Raw genomic sequence first — 19,580 nt, forward strand, 5'->3', positions numbered from 1 at the left:
AATTTGTTCTTTTGTTAAAGCCCATGATGTAGCATCATCAGTAGCTGATTTATGGCTGATATTTATGAAGTTTCACCACACAGGAGTACATTGCAAAAATTTCACATACCTCTTCTCTTTTTCAAGTGCTATATTATACCTTGCCAATTTTACTACATGACCATGCTTTCTGCTATAATTCCCCCAGCTCTTTAGCACATAAAAGTTCATGCTAAAGAGTGCTAAAGAGAGAAGTTGGGAGCTAGTAAGCAGTTTTTCAAGTTGCATTAAAGGCATTAATTAAGTTGTAAATTCAGTTCTTATTCAGTCCTTATTTTCACAGAAAACTTAGTTCAGTTTTATTTGTACTGCTGGGATTGAATATCTCTTATGGAATCAACAAGAAAATGCCATTGTTAGCAGACTTGACATAGCCCTTCTGGCTTCTGACAGGTATTTGTGCTCTTTAACGATTTCAACAGTAGGAGGTGTTCTTAGGTCACAAGCTAAACAGCTGATGCTTCCTTATTAGTGGTGATCATTCACTACTTGGTGTCTATTTATGTATTGCAAACTAAACCGGAAAAAAAAAGGTGACCCTCTACCGTGCGATGTTGGTCCACTGTTTTACAGTTAGTGTTCAGAGTAATAGCTATTCTTATTTTTAAAAATTCCATGTGTATTATTTTGAGATGAGTCCTTTTCAGGACGTGTTGTTTTTAATATATAATTAGAATTTCTTTTTCCTGCCTCACTGCTACCAGCAACACAAAGTGCCCAACGAACGGATAATGTGTTGTTACTTTCTAAAGATATGTAAACTCCTGTTTAGAAAGTTTGATAAGAAGCATGTCAGCAAGGCAGAGGTTGTGAACAGGGGAAGACTGGTAGCTAACAAGGGGCCTCAGAACAATGTTAGTGTGTTTAACCAGATCTTAGAGTCTGGTCCTTAGTTTGGCAGATCCAAAAACTTGCAAGTGTAGGTGACCCCCAAAGATGCTAAAAATGTAAAGCTTAGTAGTATTGGTTTTAAAGCCAGATTGCTTAGTTTTTATTCAAGTTCTACACTGGAAATTCCTGTGTGACTTTGGACAACTGTTTAGCATTTATATACCTTACTTTCCTCATCTGTAAGATGAGAGTAACAACCGTACTTATAGAGTTGTGAATATTCTATGCGTCAGTACACATAGAATACTTAAAACAGTACCTGGTACATAATAGATGTATAGTGTGTTGCTACAAGTTTATGATAGGGATATTCCTTTCCAGAAACTAGTGTTCCTATCCCTTTCTCCATTCCTGGTGTCACATTTCCTGAGAAGTTGAATTCCTGTTCAGTAGATTACTTGTATATGAAATGACGGCCTGTCTCTCAATAGACCTGATTCTTCCTCTATACCAGATTTAGTATTTCTTTCCTCACATTAGAGATCTTCATTACTGAATCTTTCCCTCCTCTCCCTCCACTCCCACTGAAATCCGCTTTTTAGATTTTTAGATGCTGGCAAGTCTTATTTCATTGATGCTCTTTCACTGGTTTTATATCATTGATAATGTTTAAAATAGTTTTGCAATTCTCTTAGAATAGGAAGGCAATGTATTTCTAACTATTGTGTATTGATTTACTTGGCTTAACATAAATAGAAGCAATTATATTTTCAAATTCTTGATGAGTGTGGGAGCACCTCACTATTTCTTACAAGTGAGGCATTAAAGAGGCGTGAGTATACCACCTCAACTTTTCAGGGAAATGATACGTTTTACCTTAGCTATATTCAGCTACCTAAGTGGTGAAACAAATCCTGGTTCTAAGTGCTATGCAACAGTGTGAAAATTACAACTTTATCACCAAGATATAAAATAAAAAGAACCAGGGGGAAGCAAGTTAGAGTAACTCAATTGACAATAATGCTGCAAATTGCTGTCTTGTGGAAAAAGCTGTATCCTCCAAAATTTTAGTTAAGGAATAACCACACCTTCTCTAACAAATGTAATGGAGATATGTTAATATCTGTCTACTGTCATGGGTTTTATTGCAGAATAATTATTAAGATATTTAATACTTCATAGCTTGCAAAGTGTTTTCAGAAAAGTTAACCAAATGCTTGTACTAAGCTGAAACCTAGAACTTTCAACTCTTACTAATTCTGTGCTCTTCTCCATTACAATTTACTTTCTTCCATGTTAGTTAAACGATAATGTTTTTTTAATTTGAATAAAAAGTTTAACTTTTTTCTAAAGATAGTAACCAAAAAAACCTAAACTCTAGTAGTTCATTTAAGGAGATTAGGGAGCTCCTTTAGTGGAATATTTAAGAGATTCTGAAGAGAGAGGTGAGATCATTAAATACTCCTTTGGAGTGGTTACAAAGAGAATTTATCAATTTTTTTCTTCTGGCTGTGGGAGTCCATAGGAAGAATTCACTTGACAATACCAGGCTGCTGCTGTCAGCAGTTGCCTTTTTAAGGAGCCATGTGCCTTGATTGTTTAAGTAGTGCACTGTTGTTGAGGGCACCAAACACGTAATGACAGCCCATCCCAAAAACCACTTATGAAGAAAATCACTAAAATTCCAGATAGATAAGTAGATAAATAGATCATTTAAAACAGGAGCAGCTCTTCTAAGGTATACCTCATTTTGGTACTACTTGGATGATAACCCCAAAATTTACAGTAATAATGAAAAGTAGGATAGTTGCTGATGACTAATAGGCCTCTGTACAGAACTGAATCTTCTTCAGGTACCAACTAGTTGGGAAAGGAAAGAGTAACTTACACATTCTTGTTTATTGCACTTTTTATGGTATGGTTTTTCCTTTGAATAAGTCTTGGCAGAGATAATTCATAGGAGTATAACTCCAAAAAAAAATTTGGAGGAAGGACCCAGAGCAATGGAATAATTGTTGTAATTTGAAAGTGAGCCATCTGGAATTTCAGAGTGTGAATTAATTATTGTATATTGTATTTTTTCCACCCTTACATATTCCCTTGTTTGTTTTTTTCTCTTCCTTCCTAACTTTCAACCCCTGATACTATTCCCAATTCTCTAGAATTTTAAGTAAAAAAATACGTGTATTATTTTACATCTTCATCAACATCATTCCTATGTGGCAGGATATTGTCCTTAGCAACAGGAGCAGAAACAAGCCTAGAGCTCAATCATTACAAAAAGAAAGAACAGTCCTTTTTAATGAAGGGCAAACTACTCTTCTGGTCTTTCCCATTGCTACATAGTGTCTGCAGAATTGTTCAAATAACAATTGTTAATGTCTGCTCATTTCCTCATTGCCCTTCTTGTGACAAGCCTTCATACCAATGCTGTTCTGTTAAAGATTTACATTTATTTTTTGTAGATTTCCTCAATAGAATATCATACATGCTAGTAGAGAAATGCTTTCCATTTCTCTATCTCAGTTTTTAGCCCTAATATTACATATTTGGCCGACACTTGGGGAATTTGGAAAGAGCAGTGTAGGAGTCATCCAAAAGCAACACCACAACTGAATTTCTCTTTGAAGAAGATTAATGAAAAATGCAAACTAAAAGACACTTTCAGTAAGTTTAGCAAATGAGAATGAGTTTGGTAGAAATAGCATTTTTTATAACCTTCAGTTTTCATGTGAAATGATAACATTTTCTCTTAAAATAGCACATATGTTGAAAACAAAAACTTCAGATGCTTGTGAAAAGAGACTTATTTTAAAAATAAACTTGAGTGTAAATGTGAGAATAGCAATGCCACTTAAAAACATTAGCCTCATGTAAAAGAATTGCAATATGTCTGAAAATAGAAAAGAAAATGTAAGCAAATTATTTTTTAAAAGGCAGAGTATGGATAAACATAACTTTAAAAAAAGTCAGAAATTTCTAATTGAGGTGATGTATCTATAGGAATAAACCTAGAAAAGGTCAGAGCAGGTGGGTTTTAGAGATCATCACTAATGCCCTTAGATGGTATTCACTATAAACCCAGCTATAAAAATACATAAAGTGTAATCCTCTAAAATGTTCAAAGTACTTTCAAACATAAAATTTAGTAATTTTTGACTTCCAGATGAGAATAACATACAGATTGGGCATCTGGAGGGACATGAGGAAAGACTGTAAATAATAGACTCTAATAGGAAAGGTGGCAGGACACCAAAGATAAACTTGCCAAGCATCATTTATTTTATGTAAAGCTAATTCTGGTCTCATGGTTCTTTTGTTGTACAGGGGTTGAAACATGTGATACCATTCCTCACCCGTGATAAGGGTCAAGGGCAACACTTCTGTAACAAAAGACAGGTTAACAAGAGAAAAGCGTAGTATCTATTTAATTGAATAGACATGGGAGACTTCAGAAATGAAGGCCCAAGACCCAGGGGAAGCTGTCTATTCTATGCTTAGGTTCATTGAAGAATAGACAGTGTGTAGAAATGTGACGGACAAAAGGGTATGATCTAATGGTAATAGACTGAGGGGGGAAACCCAGCAAGATCCTCCTGTTCAGATTCTTCTTGGCCTCTCTGTGTAGCATTCCTTTCCCTTGGGTATGGGATAGGCCCCCTCTGGATTGAGAGTCTTCAAGAGAGAAGGGAGAAGAAAATGACTTTTTAAGTTTTATGGCTTTCTTTGGGGAAGAGGAATTCTGGTTTCTGTGACTCACTTGGGGACAGAGGAGGAAAGGGGTGAAGAGAGCAAGAGGGGTGAGAAACAAAAGAGCAGAAGGTCAGATAGACCTTACATCTGAGGCCTTTCCAAACTCCATCAGTTCAAAGTACTCAGAGTACCAAGGTGCCAGATTTCAGGGTATCATGTTCTGAGCCCCAGCAGTTGCAAGTTGTAATTATTTCCAAAAATGATGAGTTTGTTCAATGGACACACGTGCACTATCATCCAGAAAAAGCGTAACAACCCAGCTTCAGGTGGAGTATGGCAGCAAAAAGTTCACTTCGGTGCCTCACCATTCATATGGTGGCTCCATTACTAACTAATAAATTATTTCTCTACACTTGCTATACTGATTGCAAGGAGCCAGCATTGCTGTTGCATAATGGTACATGGAAATGTATGTCTGGAGTATAATGCCTCATGGATACTATGCTAGAACTCAGAGTATGCTTGGAAAACACACTAGCTAGAAAGACTGGGGATGATGAAAATGAGGGAAAACAGTGGTGAGAAATGGACCTTCTAATCTTTATTTATTAAATTAAAGAGATCATGATAAACTACCTGGGGATGCACAATGTTAGTGGCAAGAAGGGACTCGGAAAAAAAGGGGCAACCTCCAAGGGGAAGTCTTGAATTAAATAATGAACTATCTCATCAAAATCTAGTAATATGGGGAAAGGAAAAGCATTCCAAAAACCTCTTCTCTGGGGAGGACAGGAAAAAGAAAAAAGGAATAGGTAAGAAATGAAAGTACTCTAAATGTCTTATCTTAATAGTTAAGCAGATGATGCAGTGGGAAATTCTTGGCTAGGGAAATAGTTGTTACTTTGTTATGAAACAATAGTAGAGAAGTATGTACTTGATTCTGAATTCAGGGACAAACAAAGAATCCTGAATGCGTGTGAATTTAGTACTTCCAAATTATCAAGGAGAAGACTGAAATTAATAGTAACTTTATCAAATCAACAAAACCAAGGAAAAGAACAAAAATGAAAGAAATATGGTAATAAAAAATAACAAACATAAAGTAAGATGAAGAAATATCCCATGTGCTTGTAAGGGACGACTTAGAATCACCGAATGTCATTTGTCATAAACACATACAAACAAAATATAAAAGAATTTTTTTTGAAATTGGAATAAATGATTTGAGAATATATATGATTGAATGCCTGAGAGTAACCAGCAAATATTTTTGAAAAAGAAAAACAATAAGATAATCTTCATCTCCTAGATATCAAGGAATGATATGAAACTATTACAATTGAATTATTCTAAAATCATTAAATAAAATAGATCATGGAAACAAATTAAGAATCTAGAATACATCCAGAAATAGATCCAGGAGATATATCTACATCTCTGTCTCTATATCTAATTATCTACCTACCACTTAGGTAGGAAAAGGATGAATTATTTAATAAATAGAACAAATATATCTGGTTATGCATCTGAAATGAAATAAATTAATCCCCTATCTGTATTACATATGTAGAAATGCATGACTATAAGAAAATTCACAAATTTAGTTTGGCAGAAGTTACCATACAAAATTAAAGGACAAATAATAGATCTGGGGGAAAAAATTGTCACACGAATAACAGACAGAGGGTTAGTATCTATAACATACATGGAGCTCTTCCAATTTGCCAAGCAGGAAGTAATCCAATAGAAAACTGACAAAAAGGTCAAAGAATGTGAAGAGACAATTCATAGAAGAGCAAATCTAAAAAGACACACCAATTCAGTAGTAGTCAGGGAAATTGCAAATTAAAGTAACAGAGAGCTATGATTTTACGTTTCTCCAAATGGAGTTAGCAATAGATGTTCAAAATGATAATACCGGTTGATGGCAGAAATATAGAAAAAGGATATAGTGACCTTGTTGAAAATCAATTTTGTTACAATATTTTTGGGAAGAAATCTGGTAGGATATATTAAGTGTACATATACGCTTTGACTCAGAGATCCCATTCTTGGGAATATAACTTACATGAAAAAAGTCAGTGTTGTACAGAAATATATGTGAAAGAGTAATTGTTGGAGCATTGCTTTGGGTAGCAGAAAACTGGAATTCGTGTTAATAGAGGAGTAATATGAATTGTTACATATGCACTGGGAAACGTTATGCAGCCATTAAAAAAAAAGAATTTGGCCTATATTTTAAAGTTGAAGGAATATATACGAGGTGGTGCTAAGTGAAACAAAAAGATCTTGTGTAGAGTATAATGTGAAAACTTTTTTAAAAAGATAAAAATTCCTCTATATATTTATGTGTATATATGTACTCTGTGTGTGAGTAATTATTTGGACATGCAGAAAAATTCAAATATATCCACCAGGCTTTTGGTTGATATGACTTATCTGTAATGGGCTGATTTTCATGGGGAGGAGAAAAGAAGTAAAGGTGAACCAAAAAAAGCAAACTATAAGGCTGCTAAAAGAAAGTCAAATATGTAATATTATCATATTTAAGTATTCATGTAAAAACGTGTGTATATGTGCATACATATGCAAATCTAAAAGTAACTGTTAAATAATTTGGAAAAGAACGTCATGGACATTTTCCTCTTTGAAACTAAAGGCACCTTTTCTCTACTAGTCATTAGCATCAGGCCATCCTCAAAGGTCTTAATGTTCTTAATGTTCTTATGATATATCTTTCCTTAATGTTCTGCATGATATATCTTTCCTGAAAGAAACCAGTGTTTATATTCTAGAAAAGTTAGCTGACATCACGTGAATGAAGGATATGAATGACTCCACAGCTGAGTTCTCCGTTTCCACCTTCTTCTTCTCCACCAGGCACTGCAGTTTCAACTACTCAGCATCAAGTCTCTTTGTCTGTTCCAAGCCACCAATCCCTAAGGAAATGTCAATTCCTACTTAACTTTGAAAACTCTCCCCCATTGTTGAGGCTCCCACATCATAATCCTGGACTCACAGCATAGGAGAAAGGAACCACGCAGAGAAATAAAATGAAATGTTGTGTCAAGTTGAAATCTGCATCATGCTTTCCCATAGAAACATTTCATAAATTGTGATTATAGGTTTTCTAATACCATTTGTGCCAGAGTTCAGGTAACACTGAGCATTAAAGTATGCTTTTGAGGATTACTCTGGGAGAATAACCACCAGCTGTAGTCCTGTTTTTAATGGAAAATATGGTATATTACCAAAAAACCAATTTACAAATTAACTTTATGAAAACAAGCTAGGGAAGTATCTTTGTGAAAAAATTTTATACATTAAAAAGTTCACAAACAAATTTTAAATATGAAAATGATCTGATTTTGACTTGATGGTGGACTTGGCTCTTATGATTGACTAGAATTATTTTCCTTTGATCCTCACTGCTGCCTTTGAAACCATCCTGAAGCTCTCTACTAAACCAAAGTGGCCAGCCTTCCAAGGTAGAGGAAGCTTCTTCTTCAGTGAAGGCTTTATTCATAGTCGGTTATTACAATCGTTATACTTGTTTTTGCTAAGGGACTTGCTCTGAGTTTTTACCTAATGTTTTCAAATCTAAATAGAAACCACAGCTTATAAGAAAGTTAGTATTTATTGAGCATCAGCCATGTGCCAAATCTCTTAATTATTACAATAATTGTGAAGTTGGCATTTCAAGTGAGGAAACAGACTCTGACAAGTTTAAGCAAATTTCTTTCCCTAGCATCAAATAAACAGTGGTTCTACTTTTTAAAAAATGGATAATAACTTATCCATTTTTAACTTTTATTCAAATGTAGCACATATATTAGTTCATAAATTCCAAATTTATTATTGTGTTTTCACAAAGTGAACACACTGGTGAAACCAGCGTCCAAGTCAAGAAACAGAACATTACCAGAATCTCAGAAGTCACACCAACTGCATCTTTTCGCTTACTATCCCCTCTCTTGGAGTAACTGTTCTCCTGATTTCCAGCATTTCTGCTATCAGAATAGTTTAGATTACATTTGTTTGACTGCTTTTGAACTTATACATATGCAGCTATAGAGCATGTAATCTTTTATGTCTGACTTCTTTCTTTCAATGTTATGTTTGGAAAATTCATTGATATCGTTACAGGTGGTTGAGTTTGCTCATTCGCGTTAGTGTATAATATCCCATTGTGTGAACATACAACAATTTATTTATCCATTCTTCTATTAATGGATATTTGGATAGTTTTCAGTTTTTAGCTATTATGAATAGTACTGCAAAGAACAGTCTTGTACATTCATGTCTTTTAGTGCATAAATATACACATCTATGTTGGATATACACTTAGTAGTGTAATTGCTATGTCATGGGATTTGCATTAGAAGTCTTGAATGCTCGATGTTCTTTCTGACTTTCAGTTTTTCAAAGTGTTTATACCAATTTACATCCTTCACTGGCAGCATATGGGAAGTGTATGGCTCACATCCATGCTAACAAAAGCAGTTTTTGAAACCAGGTTTCTGACTCTAATACCTAATACTCTTTTCCTTTCATCTGAATTTTATTTAAAGGTAAGAACTTGGTAACAATTTTGTCTTACAAATTCCATGATTCTTTCTAATATCTTCATTCTTTGTTCGTTAAGTGAGGTGCCTTTTCTATACTGAAAAACATATCTGTGCTGAATAGAATTTAATAAAGTTAGCAGCATATCAGAGGCCTCATGTAAATATTCATCTTCATTGAATCCACCCTCTTCTATTTTTTCTGCATGGGTGAAAAGAATGGCAGTGTAATTCTTCCAAGCATGTCCCAGAAGTTCCTGAAAGGGAGAAAGGAGTTAAATGGCTATTTGCTTTGGATTATAATCCTCAAAAATGAGCAAAGGCATTGTTACGGTTCAATATAGATAGCCAACAGATCTGTGTCATTATATTTCTGGAAGCTGGTATACAAAGTGGGAAGTGAAGATGGAGTCATGTATTGTAAGCAAATGGGGGGAGATGGGTGGGCTCTCTGAAAAAGACTTTAGTTCTTTATTTTATTTTACTGTTATAATTGATGTATACACAACCTTAAAACTGCATATTATCAATGCTGCATAGATATAATTATATTTACAACATTCAGTAATCATTTATACTTGCCTGACAACCTGGCTATGTTAGAACCACTGAATTCCTTTCAGTTAATTGTCATATATATTTTTGTGTGTAGGAATGTTGTGTTATAATCATCACTAAAAGCATCTTACTAAGGCTTAAAATTACATAATCTGGTTACAATCTATTGATTAATCAGATGACATGTAATGAAAAAGCTAAGATCAAAATATATTTGGAGATTTGGAACAACTACAAAATATTACTGTGATTCTCGTCTTCCTCACTCCACATGCCTACAATCAAACACAATTTATCAGATGGTTTCCTCTAATGTGGTTGAAAAACATTGAAGACTGCAGTTCCTTTGTTTAGTAATATGTGGAAGTTGGTTATATAATAAATTCTTCTTTGATTAGTGAAAATAAGCTGATATAAAGCTGAAGTAATAGCATGTGGCAAATTGTTCACGCAGTATGAAAGGCATTTAGAAATAATCATTTAACTTTTTTGAATATTACCAAAGTTATGTGAAATTATGACAAACCCTCCATTTCAAACATTTCCATTACCAAAATATTTCCAAAGCCACTACCAATTTGTAATAGAAACAAACAAACAAACAAACAAAAACCCCAACATAAAATGCTTAGGAATAAATATAACATGAAATATCCAAAACTCATAATAATCAGAAGAAAGAAGGAAAACCAACTAACACTTAGTGCCTGATATTATGCTAAACACTTTACATGCTTTATCTCTTTTGAGACTAAACACGATTCTTTGTGGGAGATGCTATCATTATCTCCATTATAATATGGGGAAACTGCCACATAGACAGGTTGACTTACAGGTATTAGTACAAACTATGGTTTTAAAAAATCTTGAAAAAATTGAAAGATAGTCTGGGAAGCTAGTTTCAATATTTATGACAAATACAGCATTCGTATTTACAATACTGAAAAGTTGAAAAGAAAGAAAGAAGGAAAGAAGAAGGAAATAAGAAAAAGAGGAAGGAAGGAGGGAAAAGAGGAAGGGAAAGAAAAAAGAAAAAAAAGAAAGGAAGGGAAGATGGAAGGAAGGAAGAAAGAAGGAAAGAATCAGGATCTGTAAATATAATATTAACATTCTAAAGAGAACTGTGGGACAAAATATTTAAAATTGAAAACATATCATGAACTTGGTTACCGATTACAACTCCTTATACAATCTGGCTTTTATCAGAGCCTTTTATTTATACATCCATCTCTACAGCTTGACAGTGAGCTCTTTGAAGGCAATGTCTATGTCTCTCCTTATCAATCAAGACTTCTAGCATGTTGTAAATACTCAATAAATATCTGTTGGATTAATTTGGAATTTATCATCATCACTTCAAATAGAAGTTTTAGGGTTTTATTTATTTGTTTTGAGGATTTAGTTTTGAAGCTTAATTAATCCTTGAAACACAATATTGTACCTTCCTGTAAAGCTTCTCTTTTGTTCTGCAGTTCATCATCACGGATTTGCCTATAGTCTGCACATACTATTTTGTATTCTGAGGGATTCTCTCAAGGAATAGGTCCAAAATTTTTCCTCATATCTGTTCAACATTAGTCTATCTACACTATAGATAATTATATATTTCTATTTCTCCTAAAAATGCCCTGCTTCAAGAAAATCTGAATTAAATTTTCGAGAGCAGTACATTAGGGAATAATTATTTTAACAGAAAGATTCTAAACTTCTTTACAAAATAATTTTTCAAAGGTGTACTTTAATTAGCATATTCTTATTTGCAAAACTTCAACCCAACTTTTAAAGAACATAACTCTTGTGTAAATCTAAGTATTCATGTAATGTCAACATTCCATTTTAGCTAAGGGTAACATAGCAAAATTAGCAGACCTCTTAAGAGTTTGTCATATGTTCACTATATTGTAACAGATCTCCAGTGGGAAAGGAATCACTGAGTTGCAAAATAAATAGTGGTGTTATGGGTTGAATTGTGTCCTTCCCAAATTCATATGATAAAATCCTAACACCCAATTCCTCAAATGTGACCTTATTTGGAAGTACAGTCATTGCAGATATAATTACTTAAGATAAGGTCATTAGAGTGACCCATAATCCAATATGATCGGTGTCTTTACAAATGAGGGAAATTTGAACAATAAAATAAATACAGAGAGAACACCATGTGAACATGAAGATGGTCATCTACATGCCAAGGAGAGAGGCCTGGAACAGATTCTTTACTTACAGCACTCAAAAAGAACCAACCCTGTTAACACCTTGATTTTGGACTTCTAGTCTCCAGGACTGAGTGACAGTAAATGTCTGTTGTTAAAGCCATTCAGTTTGTGGTGATTTGTTACGGCAGCCCTAGGAAAGTAATATGAGCGATTTAAAAAATTAATAAAGTGCTACATATACCAGATCTAGTCTCTGGGAATAAAAAATTTCCTAGACCATTTGCATCAGAATCACATGGGAGGCTGTATCAGAACCTTTGGGGTGGGAGCCTGGGAATTTGAATTTTGAGAAGCACTCCAGATGATTTATTCCTTCTGCAAATATTTATTGAGAGTCTACTTAGTTTTAGGCATATTCTACATGGTAGGGTCACAGTGTGGAACAAGACAGGTTTATTTTCTGTTTACGTCTAGTGGAGATTCTTGTGTACTAACTAAACTTAGTGCTGAAGAAGGGGGACAGGAAAGAAATACTTTTAATTTGTTGTTCTGTAATTGCAAGTATTGTGGTAGAAATTATGTTGATGCTACAGAGGTGAATATTTAGCTCAATTTGGGGTGGGGGTGAGAAGTGGTGGTAAAGTGGAGAGATCAGAAAAAGTTTCCTGCATGTGATGATGCCTTGAGCTGATTCTTTAAAAATGCAAAGGAATGAAAGGAATTAACAGAATCAATCAAGCATGATTACAGATTGTATAGTATTCAGATTTTTATTTCTATTGATCCTTGATCACTCTTATCTCTGGAAGTTTCTCAAACTTCGAGCCAGTATACCACTGAGGTGGTCATATTCACCCAGTACACCACTGAAGTGGTCACATTAATGGTCATAATATTGAAATATTTATATACAATTTAGTAAATAGCTACCACTATTTAATCCCTTGAGTGACACTCCAAACCTACATTTATTTATTGATGCCTGGACCATACTTGTCATTAAATATTCTTGAAGTATCACCATAATAAAGGTGCATGCTAAATAAACTGCTTGGCACAAACAGTCCTTTCTTGAGTTATATGTAATAACACAGAATTTTTTTCTTGCTAGGTTAGTAGGTATTGAAGTAAATGCTGTAACTTTCACAGTATTCCTTTAGTTCTTGGTTTTCTGTATTGTAACATTAACATGTTTCCTCTTTGTTTAGCCAGACATTTCCTATACTTGAAATCATAATCTCATTCAGGAAAACAAGTTAAAGCACCTAAAGATAATAGATTTGTAAGCTCTACACCACTTATAAGTCCATATGTTCAGCCACTGGGAAGTTTTTATATGTTGATAATTATTTACGAAAGGATGTTCATGTCCTAAACTGTGAGAGAAATTGCACTTTTGAATTACTGCCAAAAACCGAATAGAGTGGTTGATTTAGCTTATAATCTTTAGATTGATTTCTGGCCAGAAAATAGCTGAATATTTGAAAGTAATGTCGCTTGGTGTATAGTCATCATGTTAGTGGCCAAACATGTTCTCTATGAATCCGGAGGAAGAATAATCACAGTTGATTGATACCTCACATAAAAATCCAAAAGCAAGATAAGTTATCTAGTGTTAATAATTTAAATATTATACTAAGCTCAATCAATCACGAATTGTTTGGTTTCAGAGTGGTAATGGGTATGAATCCATCTAGCCCTTTTGGGACAACTAGTTAGGATACAAATTTTGTTTTCCAGGAGTAATGTTCATTTTCCCAGGACCTCACAGCCCTGCCCCATTTGTTTGTGGTTGATGAAATCATAGCATCTGGACATTTTAGGGGGAAACTTAAAAAAAAAAGCCAACTATTACATCAACTGAGGAAAAAAAATGATCATGGAACAGGAGGACAATAAAGACGACTTTTTATATTTTATGCTATTCTCTTACTCTCATCCCACTTTAACATGCCACATTTTCCTTCTCAAAGAGCCAAAGCTGAATGATAAGATTGTGTTAGATCAAATTCAGAGAATTCTCAACTTTAGAGATCATTTGTCCAAACTGCCTCATTTTACTGTTGAGGGTATTAAGGTCTTGTTATGTTAAACGGCTTGGCCAAAGACATGTAGTTGATTATTGGCAGGCCTCGCCTGTAACAAAGTCCCTTGTTTGTCAGGCCCATGCCCTTCCCAATAAATTGGGGCTTCTCAATTTAACCTTACAAAGCCAATGAGTTTTTTTTCCCAGATTTTTTTCTAAATTAATAAGGAAGTTACTTCTTATAGTTATAAATTAGTGCCATGTAAATTTGATTTCACTCTTACTTTCTTCTGAAGCTGATCAGGATAAACCCAAAGATTATTTCTACAAATAGTACATCCTGAGTTTACGATAAGACAAATAGTAACAATAAAATAATAATGACCAGAGCTAACATTTATTGGGCATTTGTCATGTGCCAGTATCTGGGTTAAACAATTTATTGTTATGTTAATATGGCATTAATCCCAAAAGTAACCCAAAGAAGTGGACACTATTATCACTCCCAATTTACCAATGAAGTTTAGAGAAGTTGCTTGACCAAGGTCACAAAGCAAGTAAGTTGCTAAGAATCTGAACACAGGTATAACGTACTCCAGAACCCATGCTCTTAACCTCTATAGTATGTTGTCCATATCTAGTAGTTCATTTGAATGAGTACTCATTGCAATCTGGGTAGTGATTACAACAATAAAACAAATGCAATAATAGTAATACTTTACCATTTCCTGTGAACCTTCTGTTAGTTAGGCAAAAATGCTAATAAACATGTCACTTTCATTAAATCTAACCCTCAGAACTCTTTAACATAGGTAAAATTATCCTCGTTTTACAAGTGAGGAGCTGAAGCGAGGAAAGTCTTAGTAACATTTATAGTCATATACCTAGAAAATAGTTAGGCTTGCTTTCCAACTAAATTCTACCTAACAACTAAGCCCAAGATCTTTGTTTGGTATTTTCAGGCACTGCGCATTGGCCTTTCTGAGCCTCTTGTATACACACCTACTTGCAACATCAACAGGTGAGAGGTTGGTTATAGAACAAAAAAACGTACTGAAGCCTGCCTGTACACAGCAATAATACATAATACCATGACAGTGGTAAGAGTATGGACTTTAGTCAATTCTTGAGTTCAATTCCTAGTGCAGCTTGGCTGCATGCTAGCTCTTTCCTTGAGGTAATTTTGTTATATCTTCTATGATTCATTACTTGTGATTTTTAAAAATCATTTAAATGACATTCCAGATAATATTCAGATGAATCATTCCTTTTATTTCCCAATTTTGGGGAGATAATTCCCTGACATCTTCATCATTTTGCTGTAAATTAATAATGACCTAACAAAAATAAAGAAAAAAGGATCATTTGGGAAAAATATTTCAATTGTCACAGCTGGCAGCCTATAAGCCCTCTGAAAAATATTAGCACACAAACTGGGAGATATATTTAAAGAGACAATAATGAGGTGCAGGAAAAAAGAGGCCACTTCTCTGGCACTTGCATCAGTGGCCCCAGAAAGGGGGCGGGGGAGGGAAAGGGGGAAAGCAGATACTCCATTCTCTATTTTGCATCAGCCAGGAAGAAAAAGAAATCCAGGGTGTGTCTGGAACGCAAGGACCTTAACAGCTCCCAGCTCCTTCCTAACAGCTGTTGGTCCTGTTGAACATTCAGACATTCTGCAGCTGCTCCCAATCTGTGAGCACACACAGATGGCTGCCACCAGTATCTGAGGCAACTTCAGGAAGAAGGTCATAAACAGCCAGCCTGTGCTTAGATGGCAATCAACCAAAGACCGTGGCAGAACCCTAGTGCAGGTCAGGGGTCACTTTGAGGATTACTGAGTCTTGGCTGCTGAATTTTCTTGGGAGACAGAAGTTACTTATTCTGGAAAAAAAAATATTCTGAATCTGAGCTTTGCCCTAGCCCATCTCCTCTCCACCTTTAACTCCTGAATTGGACACTGACTTATGGAAGACAGCTGTAAGAGGGAAAGCTATATGCCAGATACTGTTTTCAAAGACTAGAGACATATATGAATCAAATTCACTTAAGAAAAATTAGGGGATTGCAATATTGTTGTATATCCTAAAACTAGAAAAATCTATTTTCAAAATGTATGTCATTTAAAATATCCTCTTAGGCTTGGCATGGGTCCATCACAGAGAAAAATATTGGGACATATGGAGAGAGTCAGGGCAGCTTTTGAGAAATAGTTGTTTATGTGTTTACTGAATTTACTAAGCTACATCCACCTATAGCTTAAGTTAAACGTTTATTTAATAACAGCATTAAATGAATTTTAAAAACTTAAAAAATTTTACTGATGTAACAGATGCAGGTTTCCAACTACTTGATTTCTACCAGAAATATTGAAGGTGTATGGGCTTTCTCACATTTCATATTGTTTCTTAACTGCAATCATCTTCTCTTCTACTTTGGTTTTGAACTGCATGGCCTTGAGTTTTCAGGAGTTGGATGATGAGGATTATTTTTTATGCTCTTGTCACCCTAATTTTCTCCACTAGTTTCTTGTGATTGCACATACGGCTTTATTTTTATTTTTTATTTTTAGAACATGCACAATTACTGAAAAACAAAATGTGTGTCTGCCATTTAGAACAATCTTATGTCTTTAGTAGTTACAAGGGAAAAAATTCCTTCATTAAAGCAAAGTATACTATCTTTCTGGCATAACAGGGTCTACATCAACATGGTCTGAGAATGGACCAAAAGAAGAGGAGCATTTATACAAATGCTTCTTGAATGAAAGATGTCTGTTCTGTATACTCTGTACCTGTGGGACTTTTAGTAGACATGGCTTCTCTGAGCTCAGTGACTCAGCCAGGCTCCTTAGTAATACTAGTGAAGTTCAGCAATTAAATTTGGGTGGACACACATTAGAGAATCAAAATATCGAATAGAATGGAGCAGCTCATAAAGAGTTTCCAGGAATTGTTAGTCTATGTGGGCCTTGCTCATATATACTGTATATGGGTATTCAGTAAACAGTAGTCCCCCCTTACCCACAGTTTCGCTTTCCATGGTTTCAGTTACCCATGGTCAGCTATGCTCCAAAAATATTAGACCGTAAGCTTTTAGAAGGTGGAGCTCATGTCTCATTTACCAATCATTAAGCATTTCGAGGGTGCTCGGTACAGCGTTCAATGTTCAGTGTTCATTGAATCAGTGAACACTCATTTATTGGTGGACTGTAAGAGATTGTCCCTTTCATGTTGAATGGATGCAAGTCAGTATTTTAGCTCAGTGGTTCTGAAACCTAACTGCTTTTAAGAAACGTGGAAATTTATGAAAATGTGAATATGGGCAGGCTCCACTCCTGAGATTCTGTTTCAGTAGGTCTTGGATGAATCTACATTTTTAACAGCTAGCCCAGTTGATTCTGATGCAGACAGGTCAGAGTCCACATTTTGCAAACTTATTCAGGTTTGCAGTTCTTAGGGGTTTGAGGCTTAGCTAACCTCTGAAGTTTACCATCTCAATTTTTTTTCTATGACCCAATTCCTGTAAAGGAAATTGTAAAAATGACTCTTGGTGGAGCAATCAAGTAATTTTTACTGACTATTTCCATGTGACACCAATACTTTGTCATTTAAACTACTCTTTTAACCAGTTTCCCATGGCCCTTTTCTATTAGGATAATGTCCTCCAAATGGAAATAATGGCCTCAGTGTAACTGCATCTTTGTATTACCTGCATCATCTGGACTGGGTAAAGTGTTTCTTGTCCGAAGAAAGGCACATCTGCTCTCTGGACTAGCAGTGCGAGGTGGAGACCCTCTTGCCCAAAGTGATGTGCCAGGGCCTCCCTGATCTCCTGTTTCACATGTTTCTTGCTCAGCCTGCTGTGTGGATAACCTGGAGTGTCCAACACTTGGACCTGCAGGGTTATCTCTTGCCCACCTCGACGCATGAAGTTATGGAGGAGACAACTCCGGCTGAGGCTGCAATCTCTGGTCACAGAACACGGAGCAAAGCTGCTGTGAAAGTCAGTACTTCCCAGCAGAATGTTCCCAGCAGAACTTTTTCCACTCTGAGTCATGCCAAAGAGGGCCAAATTGATGATCATCTTGTTGGGGTTTGTCATGGCTGTGGATAACAAAGGCACAGCACAAGCAGTTAGACTTTTACATGTGCCCGATGTAAGGCTTCTTACCTGGCCTGGAGCACTCCAAGTACTACCTTTTGTTTGCTTTCCCCTTGTGCATAGTGACGAAAGCATGGAAGAGTGCTCTGCTAATGTGGAGATGCCCCAACAACAGAAAGGAAGATTGAACTACTAGTAGTAGTTTACAGTGGGAAGGGAGAGAAATCAAATGCCATTAAGGAAGGGAGGAGGAAGCAATAATAGCAGGAAAATGAGGGGGAAAACCCAAATTATATGAACATAATATAAACCATATTTAGGAGGAATATATTAAGGCATCAGTGTGATAGGTTAGTTGGTTTAAGAATGGGTATGGAGGTTCCTGAGGTCAGGAACAAAGCTAGCAACAGTATTTGAAAATTATTCACTATTGGAGAACTAAGAAAAGAACAGCAGAAGAAACAACCGACCTTCCCACCTCCTCACCCACTGAATACACAAGTGGCATCCGCAAAAAATCATCTTTCCTGACTTCCCGAATGCTTCTCTACTATGAAGTATAAATAATATTAAAGAAGACTTCTGTTTTTGTTTACCAAATACTTTTAATAACCAGACAACATTCCAATGAAAATGAGAACTACTTGTAATTATGAAATAATTAATAATCATCTCCATGGTCCAGTCCATCATTATAAAGCGTTAGCTCTTTAAGAAAAAAAGTAAAGCCCAATATATTGTGCAGCTCAGTTATGAAGGAGGAGAATCTTGGGAGAGTCTATTCTATTAACAATACCTGTAAAGTGAGGTCAATCTTTTGTACAGAGCATAACATTTTGTAACAGTTTAATGTCATCAATCATTTGTATTAGATTGATAAGCAGAGCTACTGGTCAATTGCTGAAAGTGCTCAATCTGCTGATTCAGAAATAGAAACATTTTAATATTGCACAATTCTTTTGCTTGTAACTTGTAATTCTATTATTCAGTTTTTTAAGAACCCCAAGTCTTACTTGCTCTCTAAAGTCCTTTACCCCAATCTCCCCAGACCCTAACACGAACACCTTGATAGAGTCTTACACTCCCATAAAAAGACACTCTTTTTTGGGGTCCCTCAAGATGACACCAGCTCAACCAGCTAATTCAGCTCTGTTGACTGCACTAAGATACAGTCGATTTCCTTTTACTCCTAAATGAGACAGATGAATTTTATAAAAACTTGATTATGCAATCCCAATCCATCTGCTGTATTTCACTTACCTTTTCCAGTCTTGAATATGCTTTCCCCCCAAAGACTTTTCTCGAGTGGATACTGTCGTTCTGTGGTATAAACTGTAATCTTCTGACTGTACTATTGTACCACTCTGAGACTGGTATGATCTGTATGTTATTTAGTTAATCTATTACCAGACATCCTCTTTATTTATGATTAGTTGTCTTCCTCTGATCAACACTGATTCTTTTATGTCACCTGACAAACTTGTGATTTTAATAGGTACTTCCTGAAACTTCTATTTCTAGAATTAAGTTCTCTGACTTAGTGTGTTTCTAATAGGTAACAATTTATTTATAGCAAAAGAAATGCAAAATTGGTATTAAAAAGAAACT

General features: G+C 35.3%; 1 protein-coding gene across 1 annotated transcript; it reads right to left on the minus strand.

The window, feature by feature from the left end:
- Positions 1 to 9,124: 9,124 nt before the first annotated feature.
- GIMD1 (GIMAP family P-loop NTPase domain containing 1) lies at positions 9,125 to 17,972 on the minus strand. Its single transcript, XM_063107403.1, has 2 exons — positions 17,580 to 17,972; positions 9,125 to 9,385 (listed from the first exon to the last, which is right to left on the minus strand). The coding sequence occupies exons 1-2, from the start codon at positions 17,970 to 17,972 to the stop codon at positions 9,125 to 9,127; spliced, it is 654 nt and encodes a 217-aa protein (XP_062963473.1).
- Between the last annotated feature and the right edge of the window lie 1,608 nt (positions 17,973 to 19,580).

Source organism: Cynocephalus volans, chromosome 9, assembly GCF_027409185.1.
Source record: "Cynocephalus volans isolate mCynVol1 chromosome 9, mCynVol1.pri, whole genome shotgun sequence".
NCBI classification, from domain to species: Eukaryota; Metazoa; Chordata; class Mammalia; order Dermoptera; family Cynocephalidae; genus Cynocephalus; species Cynocephalus volans.